The sequence below is a fragment of the Panthera tigris genome, chromosome C1, assembly GCF_018350195.1.
Source record: "Panthera tigris isolate Pti1 chromosome C1, P.tigris_Pti1_mat1.1, whole genome shotgun sequence".
In the NCBI taxonomy this organism is placed as follows: domain Eukaryota; kingdom Metazoa; phylum Chordata; class Mammalia; order Carnivora; family Felidae; genus Panthera; species Panthera tigris.
In genome coordinates, this window is record NC_056667.1 from 153,988,234 (window position 1) to 154,015,047 (window position 26,814).

The 26,814-nt window shown below is 36.6% G+C and overlaps 1 protein-coding gene across 6 annotated transcripts in view; it reads right to left on the reverse strand.

Annotated features, from left to right (window-relative positions):
* Positions 1-26,814, reverse strand: part of SCN9A (sodium voltage-gated channel alpha subunit 9) — a 99,691-nt gene that overhangs the window by 60,813 nt on the left and 12,064 nt on the right. For 2 of the 6 annotated variants that reach the window (XM_007074623.2, XM_007074622.2), the window contains exons 7-15: positions 19,618-19,681; positions 18,141-18,282; positions 15,432-15,638; positions 13,071-13,358; positions 10,487-10,825; positions 7,348-7,477; positions 5,761-5,999; positions 3,521-3,694; positions 1,948-2,304 (exon numbers count right to left, since the gene is read on the reverse strand). In XM_007074623.2, coding sequence (XP_007074685.1) covers positions 1,948-2,304; positions 3,521-3,694; positions 5,761-5,999; positions 7,348-7,477; positions 10,487-10,825; positions 13,071-13,358; positions 15,432-15,638; positions 18,141-18,282; positions 19,618-19,681 — 1,940 coding nt within the window. Of the gene's footprint in view, positions 1-1,947; positions 2,305-3,520; positions 3,695-5,760; positions 6,000-7,347; positions 7,478-10,453; positions 10,826-13,070; positions 13,359-15,431; positions 15,639-18,140; positions 18,283-19,617; positions 19,682-25,407; positions 25,426-26,814 lie in introns of all 6 variants that reach the window. The other 4 variants (XM_042994622.1, XM_042994621.1, XM_042994620.1 and 1 more) reach the window with 4 other exon arrangements.

Here is a 26,814-nt window from a genome sequence, read left to right on the forward strand (position 1 = left end):
CTCACACCTGTGTTCAAGCTTTAATATTGTATTATGTATTATTCAAAGACCCATTTCAAAATTCTTCTTCGAGTCACTATTTAGAACTGCTCTCCTTTTCTTCCAAGTGTCAAGAGCATTTTATTTTTGCCCCACTGCTAGCACTTACCACCTCTTCCTTACCTGATAATTTGGTGTACCACTTTTCTATGTCCATAGAATGCACGTACCTTGAAGAGAGGGACTAACTCATAGGTATGTATTTTTAATCATCCTGCAATACCCAAATATATTTCCTTTCACAGAGAAAGTACTAAAAATATTGAATGAATAAGTTGAGAGAGCCCAAGGAATCCCCCTTACTTCATACATGCCTGAGCGAGTACTAAATATTTAAATTAGTTGTGATCAGTGGCTTTGGTGTGGTATGTTTTGACCTCCTGTATCTTATAAAGAGCTACATTTCAATATTTTTATGTCAACATTTTATAAGAAGTATATGAACAAGTCACATTAAAGGAGCTTATAATACAAATGTTAAATTCAGAAGAAGAACCAAAGAGAGAATATTTTATTTCATATTGGGAATTATAAACAGACATAAAACTAGGAAATTTATTACTACAACTGGAGGATGATTAATAATTACAGAATTCGAACTCATGGTGTCTATATGTTGTGCAGATCTAGAATTTGTATTGCATAATTTACTATGTATATGTCTAGCCATTTAATGGCACAAAACAATACCATTTAGGATGTGATTTGATAAATGTAGGTTTCTGTCCTAGACTCTGAATTACTTTTGATATGGGGGATTCAAGGACAAAAAAAAATTAGTAACTTATTTTCAAGCCAGTGGGAAGTGTAAGTACTAACCATATAGTTGTTACCATACCCTAGCTCCTGAGATACCTAATCCAGAGTCTGATGCCAAGCTGACAGACTAAACCAAGTCAACATGGTGGCTTTGAAAATTGAAGTCAGTGAGTCATGAAGAACATCTTATCCCAATTTTCTCCTTTGGTAAGCTTGAAAATTTTCACCAATAAGTAGGTAGAAAGGAACAAACAAACAAAGAGTACAAGCCAAGAAAACACTAATGGAGACATGGAAGATCAATTGTTAAAGGGATATTATAGAGCAGTGGTGGGCAAATTTCTTCTGTAAAGAGCCAGATTAAAAACATATATATTTTGGCCTTTGTAGGACATAGAATCTCTAGGACAGCTATTCAACACTGCCACTGCAGAGTAAAACAGACATAGACAATATGTAAATGAATAAGCATGTCTGTGTTGTAATAAAATTTTTCTTACAGAGTCTGAAATTTAAATTTCATATCATTTCTATGTGCCACGAAATATTATTCTTCCTTTTATTTTAACCATTGAAAAAATGTAAAAAAAAAAGAAAGAAAAAAACCCCCCAACATTCCCAAGCTTACAAGGCCATACAAAAACAGGTAGTATGCTGGATTTGACCCATGAGCCATAGTTTCCTGAACTTTGCTGTAGATCAGGAAACTATGTCTTATTATGTCTGACTATATTTGACTGTAGTGCAATGGGACCAGTCCTTTCAATTGCCTTGTTCTGTTACAGCTTCATTTTTATTACTGTTAATTCAATCATATTCTGTTTACTAGTATGATCTGATATTTGAAAGGACTTTTAAGAGACATGAAAACCACAGATTTAATTCATATGCCATCACTATCAAAATGAGAGAATAAAGTAGGAAACCATCCGTTAAAATAAATATTGCGAAAAATATAAAAATGGGTTATCTGTCAGGGAAATTGAAACAATATTTCATTTTATTTTCTGTTTTTTTTCCTGTATTAAAATGATCAAAATTCTATTGCAATTAATAGTTTTATGTGTAATTAATCCTATAATTATAAGTGATTGTCATATAACAATTTACCATGCAGAATTTTCAATGTGTGAACATGCGACTACGTACCACTAGATTTCCAATGACCATGACCATCATGTAAACTATAAGGCACATGGCTTGACCAGCGACCTCCATACAGTCCCACATGGTTTCTATCCACTCTCCACACAGCACGCGGAAGACAATCAGGAAGGAGTGGAAGAAATCATTCATGTGCCAGCGTGGGAGTGTACAGTCTTCATTGATCTTGCAGACACATTCTTTGTAGCTTTTACCAAAGAGCTGCATGCCAACCACAGCAAAAATGAAGACGATGATGGCCAACACCAAGGTGAGGTTACCCAGAGCACCCACTGAGTTGCCAATGATCTTTATCAGCATATTCAGTGTTGGCCAAGACTTTGCCAGTTTGAACACTCGAAGCTAAAAGTAAACACAAAGCTTAATGTTAATTATTAGAAAATTTTTCAATTTTCAATGTTTCCAATCTTGAGTTTTGTTCAGAATTTTAAATTCTAAAATATTGTCATCATTACCTAGCTAAAATTGATTATTTCTATTTTTTACTTTCAGCTATTTTCAATATTCTTGTTATTTTGTTATGCTTGCCACAATATAATTACTACACATATTTTGAAGGAAGTTTAGGATTGCTATAAAAGCCTCTTGTAATGATTTCAGATATTATTCCCTTTAGAATTGATAATTTATCCTTAATTCTATTTTTAGATAATTAAAAATTTTTTTTAATTTGAAAATAGTCTGATACTTTTTATACCTTTTCATATTGACATTGGGATAAAGTCCAACATGTTAGTGTGGAGGTTCCTCAAAAACTTAAAAATAGAACTACCCTATGACTCAGCAATTGCATCACTAGGTTTTTACCGAAAGGATACAAAAATACTGATTCAAAGGGGCACATGCACCCTGACATTTATAGCAGCATTATCAACAATAGCCAAATTATGGAAAGAGCCCAAATGTTCACCAACTGATAAATGGATAAAGAAGATGTGGTATATATATCTATATATCTATATATCTATACATATATATATAGATATATATATATATACATATAGTGGAATATTACTCAGCCATCAGAAAGAATAAAATCTTGCCATTTGCAATGACATGGATGGAGCTAGAGTGTATAATCCTAAGTGAAATAAGTCAGTCAGAGAAAGACAACAACCATATGATTTCACTCACATGAGGAATTTAAGACACAAAACAGATGAACATAGGGGAAAGGAGAAAACAAAGAGAGGCAAGCAAACCATAAGAGTCTTTTAACGACAGAGAACAAACAGAGGGTTGCTGGAAGAGAGGTGGGTAGGGGGATGGGCTAAATGGGTGATGGGTGTTAAGGATGTAGCATGTAACTGAATATGTCTTCAAGAGTCTAAAATTGATTCAAATTATGACTATGTCTTCAAGATGCTAAGATTAAAATATTCATGTGATTTTTGAGCTCTTTAAGAGCTTTTGCTATAGAATTAACTTGATTACACTGGACACCAGAACCTAATCTTGTCTTTTGATTTAAACTGCTAAAAGATTTAAATAATAATACAAAGCATTAGAAACACCCCTTTATATGTGGAATACAATGGTAAGGTTGGTCTATATTTACCAGTCTGAATGATCGCAGAACTGACAGTCCTTCCACATCTGCTAGAAAAAGCTCTACTAAACTTAAAGTCACAATAAGGCTGTCAAAAATATTCCATCCTACTTGGAAATACTCATATGGATCCATGGCAATAAGTTTTAAAACCATTTCAGCTGCAAAGATCCCAGTGAAGACCTAAATGAGAAATACAATGTGTTTTTTCTGGTATTATGAGAAGTATAGAATCAAAGTAATGATGATTATTACCATTTGTTTAACATCATTGTGCTTCAGACAATGTGCCAGATACTCTACAAATGTGTTATTTCATTTAATCCCATAAACCTGGTAGTATTATTCCTATAGCTCCAATGTAAGCATTACAAGGTTAAAAAGCTCTAACTTTCCTGTCCATTCTCATCATCTTTAGGTAGCATTTTAGAGGAGCATATTAAAATTCCAGGTAAATAAAGCCATGACAATCAACACAGGTCGTTTTTGCAAAAAAAAAAATTATATGGGTCATACTCTGGAAGAAAATGAAAAGGAAATATAGACTGACACTAAAATCTTGAGTCAGCCTTTTTGTTGGGTCTGACTACTCTTAGAGAAATAGAGAACATATTGACTCACTCTTTAAAGATTTATTAGTAGAAGAGGGAAAAGTATTTAATTGACACAGTGGGAGCTAAAGTAAGACTTTCAAAGCTTTGACACAAAAGTGCATCACAAAACATCATTAATTCATGACACTGGTATCAAAGGACAGACTTAAGAAAACAACACTGAAGGACCTGTTTATGAATCATTCAGGTTTGACTAGACTCAAAGAAGCTGACCAAAGAAGGCTCAAAGGGAAATGGTGAAGTCTACCTAAGTGCCGAATCCATTTAAAAATAATGCAGCATCAAGAAGACAATCAGGGAGTACCCCGCACTTAGGGTAGTGACAATAGATAAGAAACACGATAAATTCTTTTGGGGTTCACAGTGATGCAGTCAATTCAGCAAGAAGGTACTGATTTTCATGGCCTGTACCTCCATCAACAATTAGAAACCAGATAGGCCTGTCTTTTCCGAAGAGAAATGGAAGGAAAGAAGCATGCTCCCTCAGAGAGCATATGGTGTACATACATCTCAACTAAAAATACAGTATATGGGAAAGAAAACTGACTCAGATACAAAGTCTTTGGCTTCAAAGATCAATTGGTTTGGGACCATGGCAAAAGTAAAATTATCTTACACAGACATTCACAAAGACATCCTGAGTTATTCATGATTTATGAAGTCATAAATGGGGACCCTTTGGCCATGAAATTGCACTTCTGCCTGCTTCATACAGATTCTCAGAAACTAGCACTTGTTGTTTGCCATAAGGCATTACTTAAGCCAGAATGTGACCAGCACTGCACATTTGAGAAATCAGTCTGGCATCTATTTGCCAAACAGGATCTATATCTTCTTGAAGCCTACAGATCCTTTCTTAAGTGCCCTTTTGTCTTCTGTGTCTAGTCCTACCATTTTAGCTTCTTGGTATTCTTATTCTTAAGACTTCTTTCTGCTGGTTGATTTAAAGCATGATGATGATAATAATAATAACAATAGGTTTAATTTGTTAATGACTTACGATATGCCAGGCTAATAAGTAGAAAGTGTTTATTCCTCTTAACAATATGGTAAATGAAGTGTTATCATTATATTATAAATAATATATTATTTTTCTTATTTTGCAAGTGAGGTATTATTATTATTTTGTAAATGAGAAAATTAGAGACATATTTGTTCAAGGTCATATAACCAGTAAAAGGCAGAATGAGAATTCAATTCCAGGACTTTGGGACTCCAAAGGCCCAGACACTTCACTATTATGCCAAAACAAACCATCCACAGTTTTTCTAAAAATATGTGGGGAATGTACTCACAAGGCAGCTGCAATATAATTATAAAATAGGTAATTATCAAATTTTCAAAGTGTTGCTTCAAAGAGACATTCTGGCAGGAAAAAAAAAACCAACACCATCAATTCCCAAGATGGTGACCCCCCTTTGGAAATAGTATTGTTATAGACCTCTGCACTTCTGCAAAATTATTTTAAAGTAGTATCACCAGAAACTTGACTCTGTACAATGATTCATATTGTGAATTCTGGATATGGATAATTATGTAGCTATACACCCATCTGAGTTAAAAAAAAAAAGAAGTGACATTCATGACATCCAAGGGGAAGAACTATGGGTACATAATACACATTTAGAGACTCACCAAATTTCCTACAGTGAGTACATTTTTGAATTCATCAGTCATGGGGTGATGCTCCATAGCCATAAACAATGTGTTTAAAACTATGCAAATGGTAATAGCAAGATCTACAAAAGGATCCATTACAATAAAATAGACAAGCTTTTTGAATTTTATCCAATATGGAGAACAATTCCAGATCAAGAATGTGTGTGCAAATCTGTACCACCAAGGTGGACATTTCTGTCTGGATTCTTCAAGTTCTGGGGGGAAAACCAAGAGAGAGCATGAAGTCAATCACTTGTTTATTTTATTCCTAGCCAGGTACAAATCAGCAGTAGACTTTAACACTGAAACAAGTCTTCTGTTTAGACTTTGCAAATTTAACAGTACTGCTTCTATGAAAGCATAATATATTACATAAAAATCTTCTATCATGATGTTCATTTACTAGACCAAGTGTAATTTAGGGGAAGGCAGTGAAATTAATGACTCAAAGCAGATAGAGGCAACTCCTAGAGAAACATACACCTAACGTGATGGTAAACAGGAGAACCTATGTTTTCTTTTTTTACTTTTTCCTTGCATATACAGAGAAAGCACATGGGAGTGGGGGTGGGGGAGAGAGGCAGAAGGAGAGGGAGAGAGAATTTCACCCAGGCTCCACGCACAGTGTGGAGCCCCACATGGGACTTGATCCCATGACTTGGTGATTATGACCTAAGCAGAAATCAAAAGTTGGACACTCAACTGACTGAGCCACCCAGGTACCCCAAGAATCAATGTTTTCTTAATGGAGAAATATATATTTTCCATCAATATATATTTTTTCACAGGTGAAATCAATCTCAGAACCAAGAGACTAGAAATAATTTATGGAGTGGCTCATTCAATAGATACATCATACCATAATCTCTTTTATTTCTCACCATTAAGTTTAGGAAGTGGGTGGAAGCTTTGTCTGAGGCCATCATGGTATGAAAGCACAAGGTGGGACCTGGGGCATATTGTAGGGGGAGAGGGTGGAAACCAACACATTGTAAAAGTTGCCACCCTGACTCGCTTCTCAAGGTGTAACCACTATATGTTCTCTAAATTGCTTTCTCTAATGCCTTTTCATCATAATCTTAACAGATGTTATGTCACAGATTACCATTTTATAATTTTGCTGAATGTGCTCAGAGGCAGCCATTATAGACATCTGGAAGTATATATTATTTTCTTGCATATTAGATGGTAAACCCAGAGACTAAGTTTGTAAGATTATATACTATATATATATTATATATATAGTATATATATAATATATGTATATAATATATAACCCACACAGCCCTGGTTAACCTAGCTTTCTTCATTTATTATCATTAATTGTCTTTGAAAAGTCTTATCATCCAATATCTTTAATCACACACATAAAAACTTTATCAAGTTTTTTGAGCACATAAAGACCATTCCATTAGTATCCATTGGTTACCTTTACCATTGTTTATGATCATTTTTTATTCTTTGAATTCTTCCTAAGAACTTCATATACCTATTTAAGGCTAACCAGGGCTTATCTAAATTTTGTTTAAAAATCTGTATGGGTAGGACAGCATTATTACATACCTTCTACAGTGTTTGTTAATATGCTTACTCTACTCATTGCTCTTTGTCTTAGATGGGGATCATTCAACATATCTTCAGAAAGGAGATAAGAACTGGAACGTCTTTTCTTATGTATTTGATTAGTTGTACCCTGAAAGAAAAAAAAAGATGATTAATTAAAGTTCTAAGAATATAATTCTAATAAATTATAGGTGCAGAATAAAATTTTGCTTAGGTAGCTGTAGTGAGTAAATAAAAGTAGAAATTAGGCTGCTGGGTTGTAATCATAGTTCTGCTACTTACTGGGTATGTGTCACTGGAGGGTTACTTAACTCCCATCTCAGTTCTATCATTGGTAAAATGGAGATGATCATAGTATTAGCCTCATATTCTCGCTTTGAGAATTAAAAGAATTAATGCTTAGGAAGTAAAAATAAAACAAGCTGCTTTTCTTGTTGTAATCACTTTCATCACCTATCTTTCTGGGTGTCGAATTTATTCAGATAGTTTTACCATGTAAGTGTCCTACATGAAACCAGCTAAACGTGTATTGCAGTGATGTGTGGTAAAGGGACAGAACCTCGGTATTCTCTGATAAATTTCTATAATTATTCTTTGTTGAGGTAACAGAATTACATGGAGACTGTAATGGATGTTTCTTATTACCAAGGAAGATCTCATGAATTGCTCTGAGTGGATGAGGATAAATGACTCAGCGTGAAAAGGACGACGGAGACTGGTGGGCACTGTAGCAAAATGGAGAATGTAAGCTCCATCTGAAAGAGGTGACCACTGTTCAGCTCTAAAGGATTGTTGCCATGCAGGAATATGAGCTCAGTCTTACCAGGTGCACTCATTTTTGTGTGAAAATGTCTTGTTTTTAAATCTTGGCAACTAATTCAAAGTTTAAACACTATGCTGGTTCAGTGCAGGCCAACAATACACACACACACACATACACAGCTCACACACACATATACACACAAACAACTATACAATTCTACATGTATCACCTATCTATCTGTTTAGGTGTGGTATGTGTGGTATTTACGTATGTATAGATACACACACACCACTTTACAAACATGTAAATATAGCTCTAGAGTTTTAAAGTTGTATAGTTGTTTAGATATACTTATATGTGTGTGTATATCAAAACATGGACACATGGGCATAAATGTATGCATGTGTGTCTGTCTGTATGTGTATGTGCGCAGACATCCACACACACATTATCTGTAGCTGGCTTTTTATGGAGATCTTTCTATTTGATACAGTCTCTAATCTACTGACTTTCAAGAAATGGCAATTTTTCTACAAGTCAAACAAGAATAACACATTCTTTTTCATGTAGACACGTTTTAGTTGTCAAGGTTATATTATCTGTCATGCAATTTTTTTCATCTAAACTGTACATTTTGCCACACTATCATGTTTATTGCATTTCTGTTGAATCTTAGAGTATACTCTAGTTTTGTAGTTTGTTTCAGGATTTATGGTAATACTGATTTTTCTACGGTAAAAGTAAAGTCTTTAGTGAAAATATTTCATTTAAAAATATGAAATAATATCCAAATCTGATATAAATTATATGTTTCACAGATAGTACATCACTGAAAAGCAAAACACAGCAAAGATCTGATTCCATAGAATTTAGCATGCTCATTTGACAAGGAAAAATATCTTGGCCGAAGGCCCAAAGCTGGATCATGCAAGCACAGAGGTCACTTGTTACCTAAAAAGCACATGCAGTCATTCCAAATGAAATATGTATGTGGCCATGACTTTGATGGAACTTTATTCTCGCTAAAAATATATTGTCTGAAAATATGAATATATGAATACCTAGCATGAGTTCAAAGCTTGTTAGGTCAGTCAGAGCCCCTACTGATCTTTAGTAATGCAACAGAACAGTGACTGGCCTAAAGAGGTAACCTAGAAACTCCAGAAACCAGAAAGATCTCACTTTTCAGCCTAATTAGACACTTTCTCTACTGACTTAATTACTCCTAAACCCTTGAAATTGTTGCCTTGGAATTGTTGCTTTGTTTTTGCTTTTATGTGTGTATGTTTGTATTAATGTATATAGTTTGGCTATTATATTTTTATCGGTAGACTCCAGACCACAGAGTTTTTGTTTTTGTTTTTATCTTATTTTAATGAAAAAAGTTTCAATTATGTATGGGGAAAAGCATAGCTATTCTAAATTATTTCTAAGTTTCAGGGCACCTGGGTGGCTCAGTTGGTTAAATGCCCAACTTCAGCACAGGTCATGATCTCGCAGTTTGTGGGTTTGAGCCCCACGGTGGGCTCTGTGCTGACAGCTCAGAGTCTGGAGCCTGCTTCGGATTCTTTGTCTCCTTCTCTCTGCCCCACCCCTGCTCACACTCTCTCTCTGTCTCTCAAAAATAAATAAACATTAAAAACATTAAATTATTTCCAAGTTTAAAAGCCTAGCACACATTGGAGAGAGAGCAAAAATGTGGTGGGTTAAGAGTGCAAGCTCTGAAACAGAGAGCCTGTTTGAACTTCAGGACTACTGTTTACTAGCTGAGTGAACTTGCGGAAATTGCTTTGCTTCTCCATGCCTCAGTTTCCTCCTATGTAAAAGAGGGATGATAATATATCACCTTACAGGGCTATTATAAATCCTAAACACATATTTGCTATTATTATTACTATTATTAAAACTCAAGATTCTTTGCACAAGGTATATATTAAACAGTATCTTCAGAAAGATAGCAGTAGGTGGAAAGAATCCAAATTTCCTTAGAAAAATGGGACCTATTATCAACTAATAAAGATCAGCATAACCAATGCATTTTCTGTGCTGAGATTTATGTATATATATCTATGTCTTTTATACATTGTTTTCTAAAGGGATGGTTGATAATATGGAAGTAAATATAAGTTCCTTTTTTAAAAAAATGCAGTTTTAAATATCTTTGAATTAGACATCTACAGCATATCCCATGAGAATTACATTAATGAGGTGAAGGTGTGTTTCTGTAGTAGCGGTATTGCAAAATGCAGAGCCATTCACAGGACCCAAGAAGGCCCCTCTAGCAGATGGACTGATGCAAGAACAAGGGCCGAGCCAGGCCTGAGCTATTTAAAACATCCTTACGCTGTCATCAGAAGTTGCCTTATCTATTATCACCTCTGGCAGAAGCTGTCCATTGGGGAGCATGAGGGCTGAGGGTCCATCAACCAGGGAGACCACACCATTGCAGTCCACGGCACTGTGCATCTTCCCATTCACTGGCAGCACTGGGGGGGACCTACTGGCTTGGCTGATGTTACTGCTGCGCCGCTCCCGAGGTCTGTGGGGCACAAACAGTGAGCCCCTCCTGCTCTCACCATCCCCGAAAATGCTATGCTCGTCGTCGGCAAACTCAGTCTCAGATCCAATGTCTTTCCCTCGGCCTTTGAAACTAAAAAGACTCGTTCTGCTGCTGCGCCTTGCAGAAAACAAGGAGCCTCGGATGCTGAGTGGTGACTGCAGGAAAAAAAAAAAACAAAAAAGATGACATGCAGCCATGTATCTGCTGAAGCATCTAAGAATAGAAGTGCACATTACTGCCTCTGAGACCTCTGAGCTGAGGCCAGGTGGCTCTGTACTGGTTGAAAAGAAACATATTAAAAAATAAAGCAATTCAGCAGGAAGACAAATTCTCCTAAATAAGGGATGAAAAGACTGGAGAATCCATCCTTTCTGGAGTAGGTACATTATTTATTACTGTATAGGTCTCTCCTACTTTGGCCTACAGTGACCTCGCCATGCTTTCTACCCCACTGATTTTGCTACAAAGAATATACCACTTATAAAAAGCATTTGGTATTCATACCTGTTATTTAGCTTTCAATATATCAGTCCCTAAGTTCCATAAGTAATTGAAACTCTTTTGAGGCTGAAGGGCACACTGTGTGCTTCTTTGCATTCCAATGCTTGCAACTCCACTTTACATGTTGGAAGCTCAGTCAAGGTATGCTAAGAAAGACCTTTCAATGTCAGTGAGTTTACAAGTCATATAATACTAGAATTTGAAAAAGAGATTGCCCAACACCAAAGAGGAGGAAAAGTCACATTTATTGAATTCACGGCCAGGATAAACCGTGTCCATAAACAAAACTGAGTGTTTATTCTTTGGAAGTATCTAATTCAATAAGTGCTAGTGCTTCCTATGGAAAGGACAAAGTGGCAGGCACTCTGAATAATGGAAAGCGAGGATAACAAAGCCTTTGCCTTAAATCCAGCTTGTTTTGCTCTTGTCATAGGTCTTTTTATTGATACCACATGCTTTCAAGTTCTGTCTCCCCAGCTAAATTATAAAATCTTTGAAGGTAGGGACTCTGATTTCTATGTGTATCTGGAAGCATCTTACAGACTTAAGTAGTAGAAGATAGAAATTTTATTGTTTTAATTATTTTTTTCTTAATTTTTATTTAAATTCAAGTTAGATAACATACAGTGTAGTCTTGGCTTCAGGAGTAGAACACCATGATTCATCTCTTACATATGACACTCAATGTTCATCCCGAAAAGCACCCTCCTTAATGCCCATCACCCATTTAAACCATCCCCCCACCCACCTCCTCGCCAGCAACCCTCCATTTGTTCTCTGTATTCAAGAGTTTCTTATGGTTTGTCTCAGTTTTAAATGAAGTCATAAATGCGAAGAACAGTAATTGTTAAGTAAGGCACCAAAGAGCAAATGGGAGAAGTGGTGAGGGCAGAGGCAAATTTGTGGGATAAGTGGCATCTGAGCTTATGAAAGAAGAATGGGTGCTGCCACACCAGGAGGGAAACAAAGAAGAAAACCACCCCACTTAGAGAACACCACATGTACTAAGTAACAGAGGTACAGGGCATGTATGTATGAGTGAATAATCACGATGGACTGAGGGTACATGAAGGTAGAGAAAGGTGGGAAATAAGGCTGAAGCCAGTCCACAACATGGATAAGATATAGGTCTTCTTCTATAGTCAGTAGTTATTCAACACAGAGTGTTTGTTTTGTTTTGTTTTCTTTGTTTTTCAAGTTGAGCCAAGGGACAGCTTTGTTTTGTAAAAGGGATTTGGGAGTGTTGTATGAGAGAAAACAGGCTAGTATTTAGGAGAAGGGAAGCAATTGTTCATCTTAGAGTTCTGTAGGCAGGGAACCCTGAGATATGGAGGTTTCAGTGGAAAGAGAAAAAAGAAAAAAGGAAAGAGATATTTTACACAAGCAGAAATAACAGACTGAGCGATTAGTTATTAGTAGTTGATGCAGTCAGGGGTAGAGGTTGTCAAGTGTCTCCAAACTTTCCAGCTCATGTACTGATATTCTGCTGGTACCATTAGTTATGGTGGTGAAGAAAAGTGGAGAACCTAGTCTGGGATTAGTTTTTAGCCAATGAGGCATTACCAAATACAGACTAGATAAAAATGTAAAAGTTAATATGTTGTGTAAATAATTTCTTCATTTATGACAGTTCTTATGAATATTCTGTTCTGAAAATGTTTATTGGAGAAGATATGACAATGATGAAACTATAGGCTCCTTCAAAAATGGTCCAAGTTAAATGGAAAACTATGCACATCTGTGTTCTTTCCATAAATGTCCAACAATCAATAAGTTTTTACCTAAAAATATACCAGTGAAGTCACTCACTCCTTTCCTGAGATCCTGTTACCTCAAGGTAACACATTTTGCTCTATAATCCTAGCCCTGGCAATAAGCATTTGACAATTGCATTGGTACCTGATTAGGGGTAGACAGTCTCTTTTCACGTGCTCGCCTATGACCTTCAACCCCAAGGTGGAAACTTTTTCTCCTGATACTCTCCTCAGACTCTGATTTGGACAATTTCTCATTGTCTCCCTTTTCTTCCCCACTGGCGAGCTTCTTTTGGTTCTTTTTCCTTCTTCTGTTTCTTCTTTCTTTAGCACTTTTAGAGCTCAGTTTGGATGTTTCAGAAGAACTCTCAGAGAAGCCCATAATTCTGCTTCTCCCAATACTTGTGTACTCAGCTGCTGCCATTGCGATTGCCTGTTGGACCAAGAGGTCACACATGTGGTAAGTCATTTCCAAAGTCTGGGAAACTCTATTATGGGGTAGGCACCTCTCTACCATGAATTTAATTACACTGTCCATGTAATCATGTCCCTTGTGCATGAAGTCATGCCTTTTTATTTATTTTTTATTTTTGTATTGTAACTAGAGAGCTTACAAAGCATATATTTATTGCTTTTCTTGCATTGTGATAAGGCCCCATTTTACTTTGGCATTAAACTAATATATACTATTCCTATATTTATGGTAAAACAATTTAAAATGGTATTTATAAAAGTTTTACTAGGTAATTCTGTAACATAAAACTCACATAAACCATATAATAAGAAAATTCGTACATCTTTTTCAGGTAATTAACTCAATATTATCAAAAGAGTCAGGCACTCAGTTTAATGGAAACTGAATTGCCTGAAAACAAAAATGAATTATTATAAAATGAATGTCAAGAAGATGAGAGACTTCTAAGGGTTTCCTAGAAAATCCTGGATGACGTACTGTTAATCTTTTATCAAAAATTAAGTTTTTATTATTAAAACATTCCTTGTAAAAATTTGGAAAATAAGGACATTGTGAATAAAAAAAAAAAATCACTCAATCCTAAAACCCAGAAATAATTGGTGTATTTCTTCATATATATATATATATATATATATATATATATATATATATATATAAAGTTTTTAAATTGTTTGTATATTATGCCCAATTTTGTATCCTACTACTTAATACATCATATTAAAACATTTCACTGTCATCATAATATTCTTAAAGCACATCATTTTATGGCTGAATAATACTCCAAGACACAAAAGTATCATAATTCTCCTTATCATTATCTAATTAAAAAATTTATATACTTTTTGATGTTTAATATTATCAAAATACTGCACTGAACATCTTTCTCTATCAAAGTTTTCTACTTTACATATTACTACCTTTCCCCTAATAAGTTAGACATTTTTTTTATTTTATTTTTTTTAATGTTTATTTATTTTTGAGACAGAGAGAGACAGAGCATGAATGGGGGAGGGGCAGAGAGAGAGGGAGACACAGAATCGGAAGCAGGCTCCAGGCTCTGAGCCATCAACCCAGAGCCTGACGCGGGGCTCGAACTCACGGACCGCGAGATCGTGACCTGAGCTGAAGTCGGACGCTCAACCGACTGAGCCACCCAGGAGCCCCATAAGTTAGACATTTTGAAGATATTTAGGTTGAAATATCAAACAAATTTTATTTATTTTTACTTTTTTTTGAAAGCTTATTTATTTATTTTGAGAGTGAAAGTAGGGGAGAGGCAGAGAGAAAATCCCAAGCAGGCTCTGCACTGTCAGTACAAAGCCCAATGCAGCACTTGAACTCACAAACCATGAGATCATGACCTGAGCCGGTCAGATGCTTAACTAACTGAGCCACCCCGGTGCCCCCAAACAAATTTTAAACTCCTGCATAATATTTAAATTTTTGGTTCTCTTGGTACAAACCTTCTGAAACTTTTCCACTGAAGTACCCTCTTGGAGAGAGGAGTGAGGAAGAATACTCAATAATTTGTACCTTAGCTTAAAGTGCCTACAACCATAAGTATAAATTTTCTTAACATCTCATATTTTTTATCTTAAAAGTTCTTGCCACGTTAACAAAAATTGATGCACATTTTTCTTTCTACTCCATAGAGTATCTGTTATCTTTAACACTTAAATAATTTTCCCTAAGCTTTTGTATGCAATTGCTACTCTGGGGAAACATATCATATATGTTTTGGGACTTTGCATAATGCCATACATACTGAGGAATTATGGATAACAGGTTTAGGAGGAATGGCTTAGAATATTCTCTGTGCTGATTATGGGGAAAGGTAGAATGAGACAAATACCAATTCTAACTCAATCCAGAATTGGTTCTTTGACCACCCCAGAATGAAAATTCAGCTTATGTTAAAAAATCCAGTAAGGAAAATCTCGTGGGGAAGGCCACAGAGTCTCTGCTATGAGCCTCTGCTATTCCCCTTTGGATTTCTACTTCTAGGGAGAATTTTACACCAAACAATAATACCTCAGCTTCTTCTTGCTCTTTTTTAAGACGATCTAACATCTGTTGAAATTCTAACTCCTTTTGCCTCGCTTCTTCAATGTTTGCCTGGTTCTGTTCCTCATAGGCCATGGCAACCACAGCAAGAATCAAGTTTATTAGATAAAAGGATCCCAGAAAAATCACCACAACAAAGAAGATCATGTAAGTTTTCCCAGCAGCACGCAGTGTCTAGGGAAAAATGGAAATCATTATTTTAATAACACAAAGATTTTTGGTAGATTATTTCAACTTGAATGGCATATTAGGCATGGGGAAGTTGGGCAGTTCAGTATAATCTCATGTTATCAAAAATATAAAGGAATAAAATTACACCTCCATGGAAAACAATCCGTATTTAAATACACACTTTTTCACTACAAAGGATATAGCAATCTATTAAACTTGTATTAAAATTAGGTATGATTCTTCACTATTTTTAAGAATAATAATCCTGGATTTAACAATGTTTACTTATTTATTTTTGAGAGAGAGAGAGAGGAATAGAGATAGATGGTCAGAGAGAATCCCAAACAGACTCCACTGTCAGCACAGAGCCCGATGTGGGGCTCCAACTCACAAACTATGAGATCATGGCCTGAGTCGAAACCAAGAGTTGGACCCTTAACTGACTAAGCCACACAGGTGCCTCAGTCTGGGATTTTTTAAATCTGCAGTCTGAAAATTACTCAAAAAGGAGCTACTCTGCTCATTTTCAAATTAGAGAAGCAGATAGTATCTGTAGTCCCTTTGACTGATAAAGTATCAATGATGATGTATCATGTTCACACAAAGTAGCGAGCCTAATTGAATGATCTTATCTGCTTGTCTACTGTTATATTTACTTTTAATTAATATGTATTAAAAGTTTTGAATGCAGCATATAGTACAAAAATTCAAATGGTATAAAAAGATAATTACACGAAAAATATCTCTCTCCTGTCTCTGATGCCTACTCATTTCCCTTTTCTATCAGTTATCATTGTTACAATTTCTTCTCTTTGATAAATTCTTAGGTAGTGGAATTTTTGGTTAATGGGTATATTCATTTTAATTTTCATAAAAGTTCCTATGTTGCACTTGGCTGTGGTTCCCAGCAATGTGTGAGTAAGTCTACCTCCCCATGTCACAGCCAGACAGCGTCTCTCTTTGGATCTCCATCATTCTAACAGGTAAACAATTAGCTGTCACTCTCGTTTTAATTTTCATTTCTTTAATTTTGAGTAAAAGTGAGCTTATTTTTTCATATTTAAAGTTGTTTCTATTCCTTTTTTCCTCTGAAGTATATGTTTACATAATTTCTATATTCCTTTGTAATATTAGAAATGAAGTAAACATAAAACAGGCCAAAAGAATCTGGCAATTCTAAGAAAAGTGATTCATTTTTTATTTATAATACAGAATAATCATTTTCATCTCTTTCCTCCTGGGGTCAGGTGCTGAGAATATATAAGTGAAAAGATACACCCATAGGCCCAAAAGATCACATTGGAGGAGGTGGCCATGTGAATTAATAATTAATGTACAAGTGATGGATACTATAAACTGAGGAATATTAAAAAGGCGTGGAAGTGTAGAGGAAGGAGAAATTGAGTTTGGACAGGAGAATTTAGAGATGTGAATTGGGTCTTCAATTCTTATATTTCCTTCCTAGAGCTGCCACGACAATGTACTATAGACTGGGAAGCTGAAACAACAGAAATTTTAATTAAAAAAATTTTTTTTTAAATCTTTATACTTTTGAGAGACTGAGAGAGAGCATGAGTGGGGGAGGGGCAGAGAGAGGGGGACACAGAATCCGAAACAGGCTCCAGGCTCTGAGCTGTCAGCACAGAGCCCAACACGGAGCTTGAACCCACGAACTGTGAGATCATGACCTGAGCCGAAGTCGGACGCTTAACCAACTGAGCAACCGAGGCGCCCCAGAAATTCTACTTTCCAACAGTTCTAGAGGATGGAAGTCCAATATCAAAGGGTTGGTTTGTTGGATTTCTCCTGAGATCTCTCTCCTTGGCTTGTCAATGGCTGCCTTCTCACCGAGTGCTCACAGGGTCTTCTCTCTGTGTCCAGGTGGGCACATTTCTGGTGTTTCTCAGGAACTAATCTCCTTTTCTTTTAAGGACACCAGTCAGATTGGATTAGGACCCATCCCGATGCCTTATTTCAATTTAGTCACCTCTTTAAATCCCTAACTCAAAAAATAGTCAGTCTAAGGCGCTGAGAGTTAGGACTTTAACACATAAATGGGAGGGGGTACAATTTAATTCATAGCAACTGTACATGGGAGTTAAAAAAAATAAAGCATAATGAACCTACGAGATCCTGGTGTTTAGGGCATTGCAAGCAGGGCAGCACATTCAGGAAACAGTGTGTGCAGGAGAGCTACAAGAGACTGTGACAGTGTATTTCCTGCTATTTACTTAGGACCCCATAGGATGCTATATTCAGAAAGGGTTGGGGGACATGAACTGGAGATCAAATAAGCCAAAAAAGGATAAGATAACAATGTATAATTTTCAGAATTATCCACTCTAATACTGCTGGAAATAAAACATGTCTAATTTTAGTGATAAGCCAAAAGAGTTTTGTCCTTTCTAAATTGAAAAAAAAAATCTTATATAAAGTCTGGTAAGGAACAGTCACCAGATTTTTATGCTATTCAAAAACGCAATGAATGTTTCTCTTGGCACTCACCTGTTGGTAAAGATTTTCCCAGTAATCCTGGGTCATTAGCCGAAATAAGGCCAAGAAGGCCCAACTGAAAGTGTCAAAGCTTGTGTAGCCATAATCAGGGTTTCTACCAGCTTTCACACACTTGTACCCTTCTGGACACTGACTACATACAAAAAAAAAAAAAAAAAAAAATCACAAGTTAGAATGTTTCCGGGAGGCAACTTAAGGAGTACAACAGAACAGTTAGATATTCAAGGTTCCTTTCTAGGAGGACGATATTGAATAATGATTAAGAACGCATTATTTGGAATCAGGAGGAACTGGGTTTGAATCCCATCCCACTCTACTAGTTGGTGACTTTGTCAAATTACTTAAATTCTTCAAGGTGCAGTTCACTCTTTCTGTGAGAAGAGGATAAAACCTACTTCAAAAGGTTAAGATTGTTGTTAAGTTTAAAGAAGATGATATATACAAATGGTCTAGCCTAGTTCCTCTATATGGAAAGCATTTAATAAATGGCAGCTGCTATTAGTATCCTCATCAAAATCTGGAAATTCCATCTGGCACCAAGTAATAGTTCTTGCATCAGAAATATTGATATATAGGCCTCCACCAAAACTCGGTTCCTCCAAATTATTCTTGGAGTGAATTTGAATTAAAAAAAAATAGCCAAAATAGAGCAATTATGTAAGTTCATAAAGATTTGTAGTTTTATATTTTTCATTCTAAAATCGGTGGACTGGGCAGTCTCTACTGTTCTGCCCACTGCTCCCTTGCGGTGTATTCAATAAACTTCTAACTTCTTCAAAAAAAATAACAATAAAATAAAATAAATTGGTAGACTTGCATGGTGATGCCATTGAACAGTGGTCTGAACTGTCTTGCAGAGCAGCAACCTTATTTGTTTATTTTTAATGTTCCCAGTGAACACAGAGCCTGGTGAACAAATATCTGGGCGGGGAAGAACAAGAACAGAGATGAACTTGGTATATAGGAAAAACTGCAAGATAGGTAGTTTGTAGAGATGGGAGATTCTTAAAATATCTTTACCCAAGTCCATGGGTTCCTTTGTTTAGAGTGGCCAAAGTGTCCCTGCATTCAGTCATCTATGAATCATTCTTGATTGGAAAATGAGTAGAATTTGGGAAGAAAGAAAGTTGATTCTATCACTCTTTTTTCCAGAAAGAAGAAAGACTTGAAAATTATCCAGCCAATTTTCCGGAAGTAATTTTTCTACTTTCATATATATATATATATATATATATATATATATATATATATATACACACACACACACACACACACACATACATGTCTACACATACATATATATATAACTTGTATCTTGTTTCAATTCAAGCACTACCTCCAAGTTTTGCTTTCAGATGTATGCATTAACTATAAATGTTTTAAAGTTTCTCATAAAAAAAACTTATTGATTATGTTTTTCCTTTTATTTTGTAGCCTTTAGACTAAACACAAAACAAATATTACTTACCCTGAATCTGTGCTTGTACCACAAAGGAGAGCATCTTTGGATCCCTCCAAGTAATAAAAATATTCTGTTTATGAAGAAATTGAAGAATATAACATTAGAGAATGTAAGCTTTAAGAGTGATACAGAAGTTAAATTAATTAGTATAGACTTACTTGCACATATTCAGGCCCAGTCCTAGGCAATGTGCATTCATTTGTTTATTTATTATATTCTTGTATATTCTCTCAAATATTTATTGATAACTTCTTATGGGTCAGGCAATGAATAAAATAATAAAAACATGACAAACAAGATCATTATTTTTATGGATCTTTCTTTACATGTAGGTAAGCATGGAAATTGGGGATGGAGAAAGACAAGTAAATACATAAATATACAAAGTATTTTTAGATAGTGATAAATGCCCTAAAGGAAATAAGACAATGTGATAAAATGTGGTCAGGGCAGACCTTTCTAAAGATATGACATTTGAACTGGGACCTAAATGCTGCAAAAAAGCCAGTCATCCAAAGACCCTGGTGAAGAGATATTTTGGCAGGGTGAAAACCAGGAGCAAAGGGCCTGAGGCAGAAGTGAATGGAAGAAACGACAAGATGGCCAGCCTGGCTACAGGCTAGTGAGTGGAGAGAACCATGTGGCAGAAGTAAGGCAGGGGTCAAATGCCTTTGTATGTTATCAAAAGAAGTTTGGATTTTAAGTATGATTAGAAGTAATAGAGGTAGCAATATGAGGTAGCAATATGAGATAATAATCAACATTTTAAAATGTCACAATGGTTGTTTTATGGAGTGTAGATAAAAAGAGAGCAGGTGTGGAAGCAGAGATAGGAGTTAAGAGACTACAGGGAGAGGCAATGTGGCTAAAATTCAAAGGGCAGCTGTGGATATGGAGAGAAAGCGGTGAAAACAGAGTGGACAGGATTTGCTGATGGAGTGTGTGGTGGGAGAGAGGACACAAGAATGTGATAGGAGTCACCATCAGGTAGATAGTTTTCAAAGCCATGGGAGCTGAGGAGTTAACCCAAAGAGAAAGTGTAGCTGGAAAAGAGAAGGGAAGAAAAGAGAAGGAAGGGAGCCCCCAACTGAGCCCCAAAGTATTCCAGAAGTGGTGGAGTCAGCAAGGCAATACTATAAATGGACACAACCTGTCTTTTGAAAGTCTCTCATTTATTCACCACTTAACAATTATGCAGGACTTACTAATTTCCAGATATTGAGGATATGGCAGTGAACTGAATGCACATTTCCCCCTCATGGTATGTTTTGTGTCCATTTTCAGGCATAAGGGATGTTATAATCTCTTTCTTCATTTACTGTCAAAGCTTATTCTTTTTTTAAAAATTTTTTCACATTTATTTATTTTCAAGAGAAGAGCAAGATAGAGTGTGAGTGGGGGAGGGGTAGAGAGAGAAGGGGGGGTGGCATAGAATCAGGCTCCAGGCTCTGAGCTGTCAGCGCAGAGCCCGATGCGGGGCTTGAACTCACAGACTGTGAGATCATGACCTGAGCCTAAGTCGGACGCTTAACTGACTGAGCCACTCAAAGCACCCCTATCAAAGCTTATTCTTAAGACAGGAAGCAATCCAGCCATGCACAGTAAAGGTATGAAGAATTAAAAAATATCTATTCTTTTTAATAAGGGTCAGCTTCCTATTTGGCTCCAATCAAAGGAATAAAGATGTAATTGTTAGGAGGCTTCTGGAGTGATAGTGGAAGAAAGACTTTGAAGCTAGACATACTTGGATTTGAATGTTGCTTCAACCCCTTCCTATGTAGGTGAACTATCTTACCACTTTAATGGTTAGCCACTATGCCTGCTTTGTAGAGATATTGAATAGCATACATAGGATATTGCATGTAAAGTGTTTAATACAGTGGTCCTCACATTCTATCCACACAGTTGCTCAAAGAACAGCAGTGATCATTATTAAACTATTACACAATTCCAGTTAAGATTAATCGACTGACTCCCACATTACTTTGTCTTATGTAGAAAATAAAAATTTTAGAAGACACACAAAAAACAATAATGCCTCTTAGTTTGAAGTGAAAATTTAGGGGAGAATGTACATGAACAACTTTTTTGAAAAAACTCTTGTGGCTCAGGTAGGGTGGGCATGGCAGAAGGGGGATGGAGAAGATTAAGATGGAGTTTTTTGTACATAAGCTTCCAAGACATTTTGACTATGGAAGGATTACTTTAGAACTATCCTTTAAAGTAAGGCTGGCTCACGCTTACCAGTCACTGAGGAGTGTTTATAAGAATGGGATCTAGTGGGTGGTTCAGTTGGTTAAGTGGCCTACGCTTGGTTTTGGGTCAGGTCATGATCTCAGGGTTTGTGGGTTTGAGCCCCACATCAGGCACTGAGCTGACGGCATGGAGCCTGCGTGGGATTCTCTATCTCCCTCTCTCTCTGCCCCTCCCCTGCTTGTGCTCGCTGTCTCTCCTTCTCTCTCTCAGAATAAAGTTTTTTTTAAAAAGAAAAAGAACAGGCTCTAGAGTTGCCTGTCCCAGGGCAGGGCGAACAGAATGATGAAGTCAGTACAAGAATGTCAGTACAAGAATGATGAAAGGTAAAGCAATGGCAGTAGTTCACGTTGGCCTTACAGAACACTTTAAAATAATCCCTACACAAAAACAGACATTACATTATTGGAATAATTAGCCTCAAGAGAATTTAAGGTTAACACGTAAAGGGAAAACGTAATGCAGAGAGAAATAAAAACATACGTCCACAGTAAAACTTACACATGAATATTCACAGCAGCACTATTCACAATAGCCCCAAAGTGGAAACAACAAAGACATTCCTCAATTAATGAATGCTTAAACAAAATTTAGTATATATATACAAGGGAGTATTATTTAGCAATAAAAAGAAATGAATTACTGCCACAGGGATGAAACCTGAAAACATGCTAAGTGAAAGAAGCCAGACACAAAGGCCACATATTGTACGATTTCATGTATATAAAATGCTCAGAATAGGTAAATCCATAGAGACAGAAAGTAGATTAGTGATTGTCAGGGGTTTGCGGGACGAGGGAATGGACAGTGATCGCCAGTGAGTACAGGGTTTCTTCTTCTTTTTTTTTTTTTAATGTTTATTTATTTTGAGAGAGAGAGCAGGAGCAGGGGAGGGGCAGAGAGAGGGAGAGAGAGAATACCAAGCAGACTCTGGGGACTGTCAGCGCAGAGCCCAATGCAGGCTTTGATTCCACAAACCATGAGATCATGACCTGAGCCGAAATCAAGAGTTGAACACTTAACCGACTGAGCCACTCAGGTACTCTGAGTACAGGGTTACTTTTGAGGGAGATAAAATTATTCTAAAATTAGTGCTGGTGTTTGCACAACTCTGTGAATATACTATGAAACACTGAAGTGTATACTTTAAAAAGGGGGATTTTTATGGTATGTGAATTATCTCAATAAAGTTGTTAAATATAATGCAGTACAATAACAAAGATTGTGGATAGTAATAGATAAGCCTCAACCTCACAGTAAAAGTCACATGGGGATAAAAGGAAATAGAAAGTTGCAAAATTCACACACCTAAAATCTGGAACCAATATTCAGTCAAAAGCAGATTGGTACAGAATGGTAAAACATACTGGTGACCTAAACATTCTATGATTAGTTTTATCCAACCTGGTTCAGAAAGACAGCTTGTAGCAACCATGTATGACTTGGGCTTTTGGATTCAAGAGTTTTTTCCTCAACCAAGAGGCAATAGTAAGTTAACTCTGAGAAAGCTAGTGCTGGGGATCAGGTAGAGGCAGATTGCGTGCAAGTGACACACTGCCTTCTGGGAGACTGAACTCTGGGAAGTCCCCACAAGGAAAGCACCACAGATGAAGACAGGAAAAGCCCTGGTAGAAGTGCAGACCAACACTGTGGCTTTTCCAGGAACTTTTCTAGAAATGTCAAACATTCAGAAAATAGAGGTTTCTTTATCCCAACATTCACGTACGATAGCTACTGAAAATTTGGCTTCCAGCTGTGCACACGAACCTTTCCTTCACCTGTAGCAGCAAGAAGGAAGATTGAGGAGCATGAAAGTAGACAATGCTTGGCATCAAAGGAAATCTATAGATTGTATGTTTTGAAACATGAAGTTATACAGTGGCTTTCTTTATTTGATAACAAATTTTAAAAGCACCTCCAAAGGGGCTTCGCTGTAGGACCCAGAAAACACTTCCAGAATATGTTCAGGCTTTCTATGTAGGCTGCCGTTACCATGGCAATTCTTTTATCTCTTCGAGAATTCCAATTCATTTACCTCACCACTTTCTCAAAACCTGTCAACCAGCTCTTGGGTTCACTTCTTTCCTTGTCCAGTTTTGAATCCACAGACACTCATTATATCATTCTCTTACAATTTCCTCAACTTCTAAGTATTTCTATCAGTCTATCACACTAACCTGGCAGAACCTTACCCCGACTCATACTCTAATGTCTACCTTCTGCATACTTGCCCCAAGTGGCTGAATGTTATTGGGGAAACTCTCACACCCAAGTGAATGATTGCATTTTTTTAAAATTTTTTTAACGTTTATTTATTTTTGAGACAGAGAGAGACAGAGCATGAATGGGGGAGGGTCAGAGAGAGAGGGAGACACAGAATCGGAAGCAGGCTCCAGGCTCTGAGCTGTCAGCACAGAGTCCGACGTGGGGCCTGAACCCACAGACCATGAGATCATGACCTGAGCCGAAGTCGGACGCCCAACCGACTGAGCCACCCAGGCGCCCCGAATGATTGCATTTTAAGTAAATGATCTCTGGTATCAAATTGCAACTCAAAATAGACTCCATGTCCCATTCCTTAGGATGACCATATAGTGCATGCTCCTCAAAACTTCTGTAGAATTTCCTCTTTCTCATTTGCATTCCCAGCCAATGGTCCCATTTCACACCTTTCTGAGGAAATGAAAGCTACTGGGTTTGACTTAATCCTCTTCTGATAAGTCTGCAGCCTGCCCCTCCACCTTTCCTCTTGCTTCAGTGGTAGAGATATCTCTTCTCTTTGCTCTTTCACTTTCTCCAGAACTTGACTTCTCCCCTTCTCTCCTGAATTATTCATCTATATTTTACTACTCACTCATTTCTACCACTAGAAGAGCATCCTTATCAAAATATGCCATTAAAAAAGTACCAGACATCTCCTCCATTATTCTGCTTTCCATTACAGCCAAATTTCTTGGGAAAACTGTCCACACATATTGTCGTCTCTTCTTTCTGACATTTTATTTACCCCTCTCACCACCTTAAGTCCAACCTTCTGTTCTTACCACTCCACTAAAATTTTCTCATGAAAGTCTCTGACAGTTTCCATGTTGTTCAAGCTAATGCATATTCTTTTATCTCCATCATTCTTAATCCTTGATCTTGCAGCATCATTCAACACAAGTACTCCCTTCTCCTCAAACTTTCTTCTCTTGGCTTCACTGTTCACATCTTTGTTTTCTTCTTACTTTATTGGCTGCTCCTTCTCTGTGTCCTGTCTGGGTCTTCTTCTCTGCCTGCTTTCCAGATATTAGGGTTTTGGAGTTCACCAAATTTGCATGAAAAATCCAGTTTCCCTTTCTTAACCTGCTTATAGACATCAGAGTTTTTCAGAAGGATGTGTGTATGCATGTATGTATCCTTTCTGTTTGCTGATTATTTCAAAGTGTATTTATCTCCAAAGCAGGAAGTTCCTCTGATCTCCATGCTTAAATCCCTATTGTCTACTTTTTTCTACACTTGCATGTATCAGTGTCATCCCAACTTTAACTGGTTAGTAACGACTTGCATCTACAATCCTGCCTACACTTCCTTCATTTCCCATTGCCACCCATCAAAAGTTACTGTAGCCACAAGCCTAGAAGATATCCTCAAGCCCTCTTCTCTTCTCTAATCCATCAGCAAGTTCTATAGATTTTATCTTGACATAACCCTTTTCTCTTCACTGCCCACCTCCACTCTAGATGGAGCCACAATCTTCTCTTTCAGAATGACAGAAACATCCTAAATGGTTTTCCTTATTCTAGACTACCACCCCCCCGTTTGCCTAATCTCTACTCCAGATGGCAAACAAAATGATTGAAACCACTGCATTTAAAATGAAACCAAACCCCTTTCCAATGGGCTAAAACATCCTTCGTGCTTTGACCCCTGCCTTTTTCTCTCACTCTATCTGTTGCTATTCTATCCCCATTTTGCTAAAATCTAACCATACTGATGCTCTTCCATTCTTTAAACACATAATACTCTTTCTTGTTTCAGGACCTTCCTACATGCTATTCTTTCTAACTCAAGTAGTAGCTCCCATACACACACTCTCACCAAAACTTACACTATTATATGGCTTCTCATTGTCCTTTAGATCTTCACTTTGGTAACTTAAATGCCATCTCCTCAGAAAGGTCTTCTCATTTAGTTGGTATCTCAGCCCCTGAGATTTATTTGCTTTGCATTGCTTTTATTATAACGTGCAATATTTTTTATTTGTCTGTTGCCTTCCTTTAGTTTTTCATTCCCACTAGAATATAAGCTCTGTGAAAGGAGAGCTTATTTCTGTGCCAGAAAGTTGCACAATGCTTAGCTTAGGGGGCACTTAATAAACACATGCTGTTACATAAATATCCAAATAAATACTGCAGTGAGACCTGGCTTCTATGACACAGAGAACAAGTGAGGAAACCAAATTCAGACTGGACACAAACATTTTCTCCCTAAAACTCTATTTCAGAAGAAAATAAAGAATAATGTATAGAATTAAGGGAGAAGGTTTTGGTGTAAAATTCCATTGTTCACTAAGATGTTATTTCACTCATTTGTAATAAATGCAATATGAAGATACACTGCAAAATTCAAGGCTCTTCCTACTCATTTTGAAAAATATTGCTTGAAGTAATGCCAGAGGTTAAAAAAGTCATTCAGATTACGAACTCAAAAATAGGACCACGATTCAAAATAAAAGAACTGGTAGTGATCCGAGGAAAAAGCAGTTAAGTTTAAGTAAGTGTTGTAAACTGATTGTTAATTGTACATGTCAACAATTATCCATAAGATATGTTACTTTTATGGTATATAACTTAGAGATTCTTTGGAAATTGAAAATAACATTTAAGATCATATTAATCAAAATCAGAAACTGAAAAAAATAAGTAAAAATAAAAAGGAAGGGAAAACATGCTAAATTCCTCACCAAAC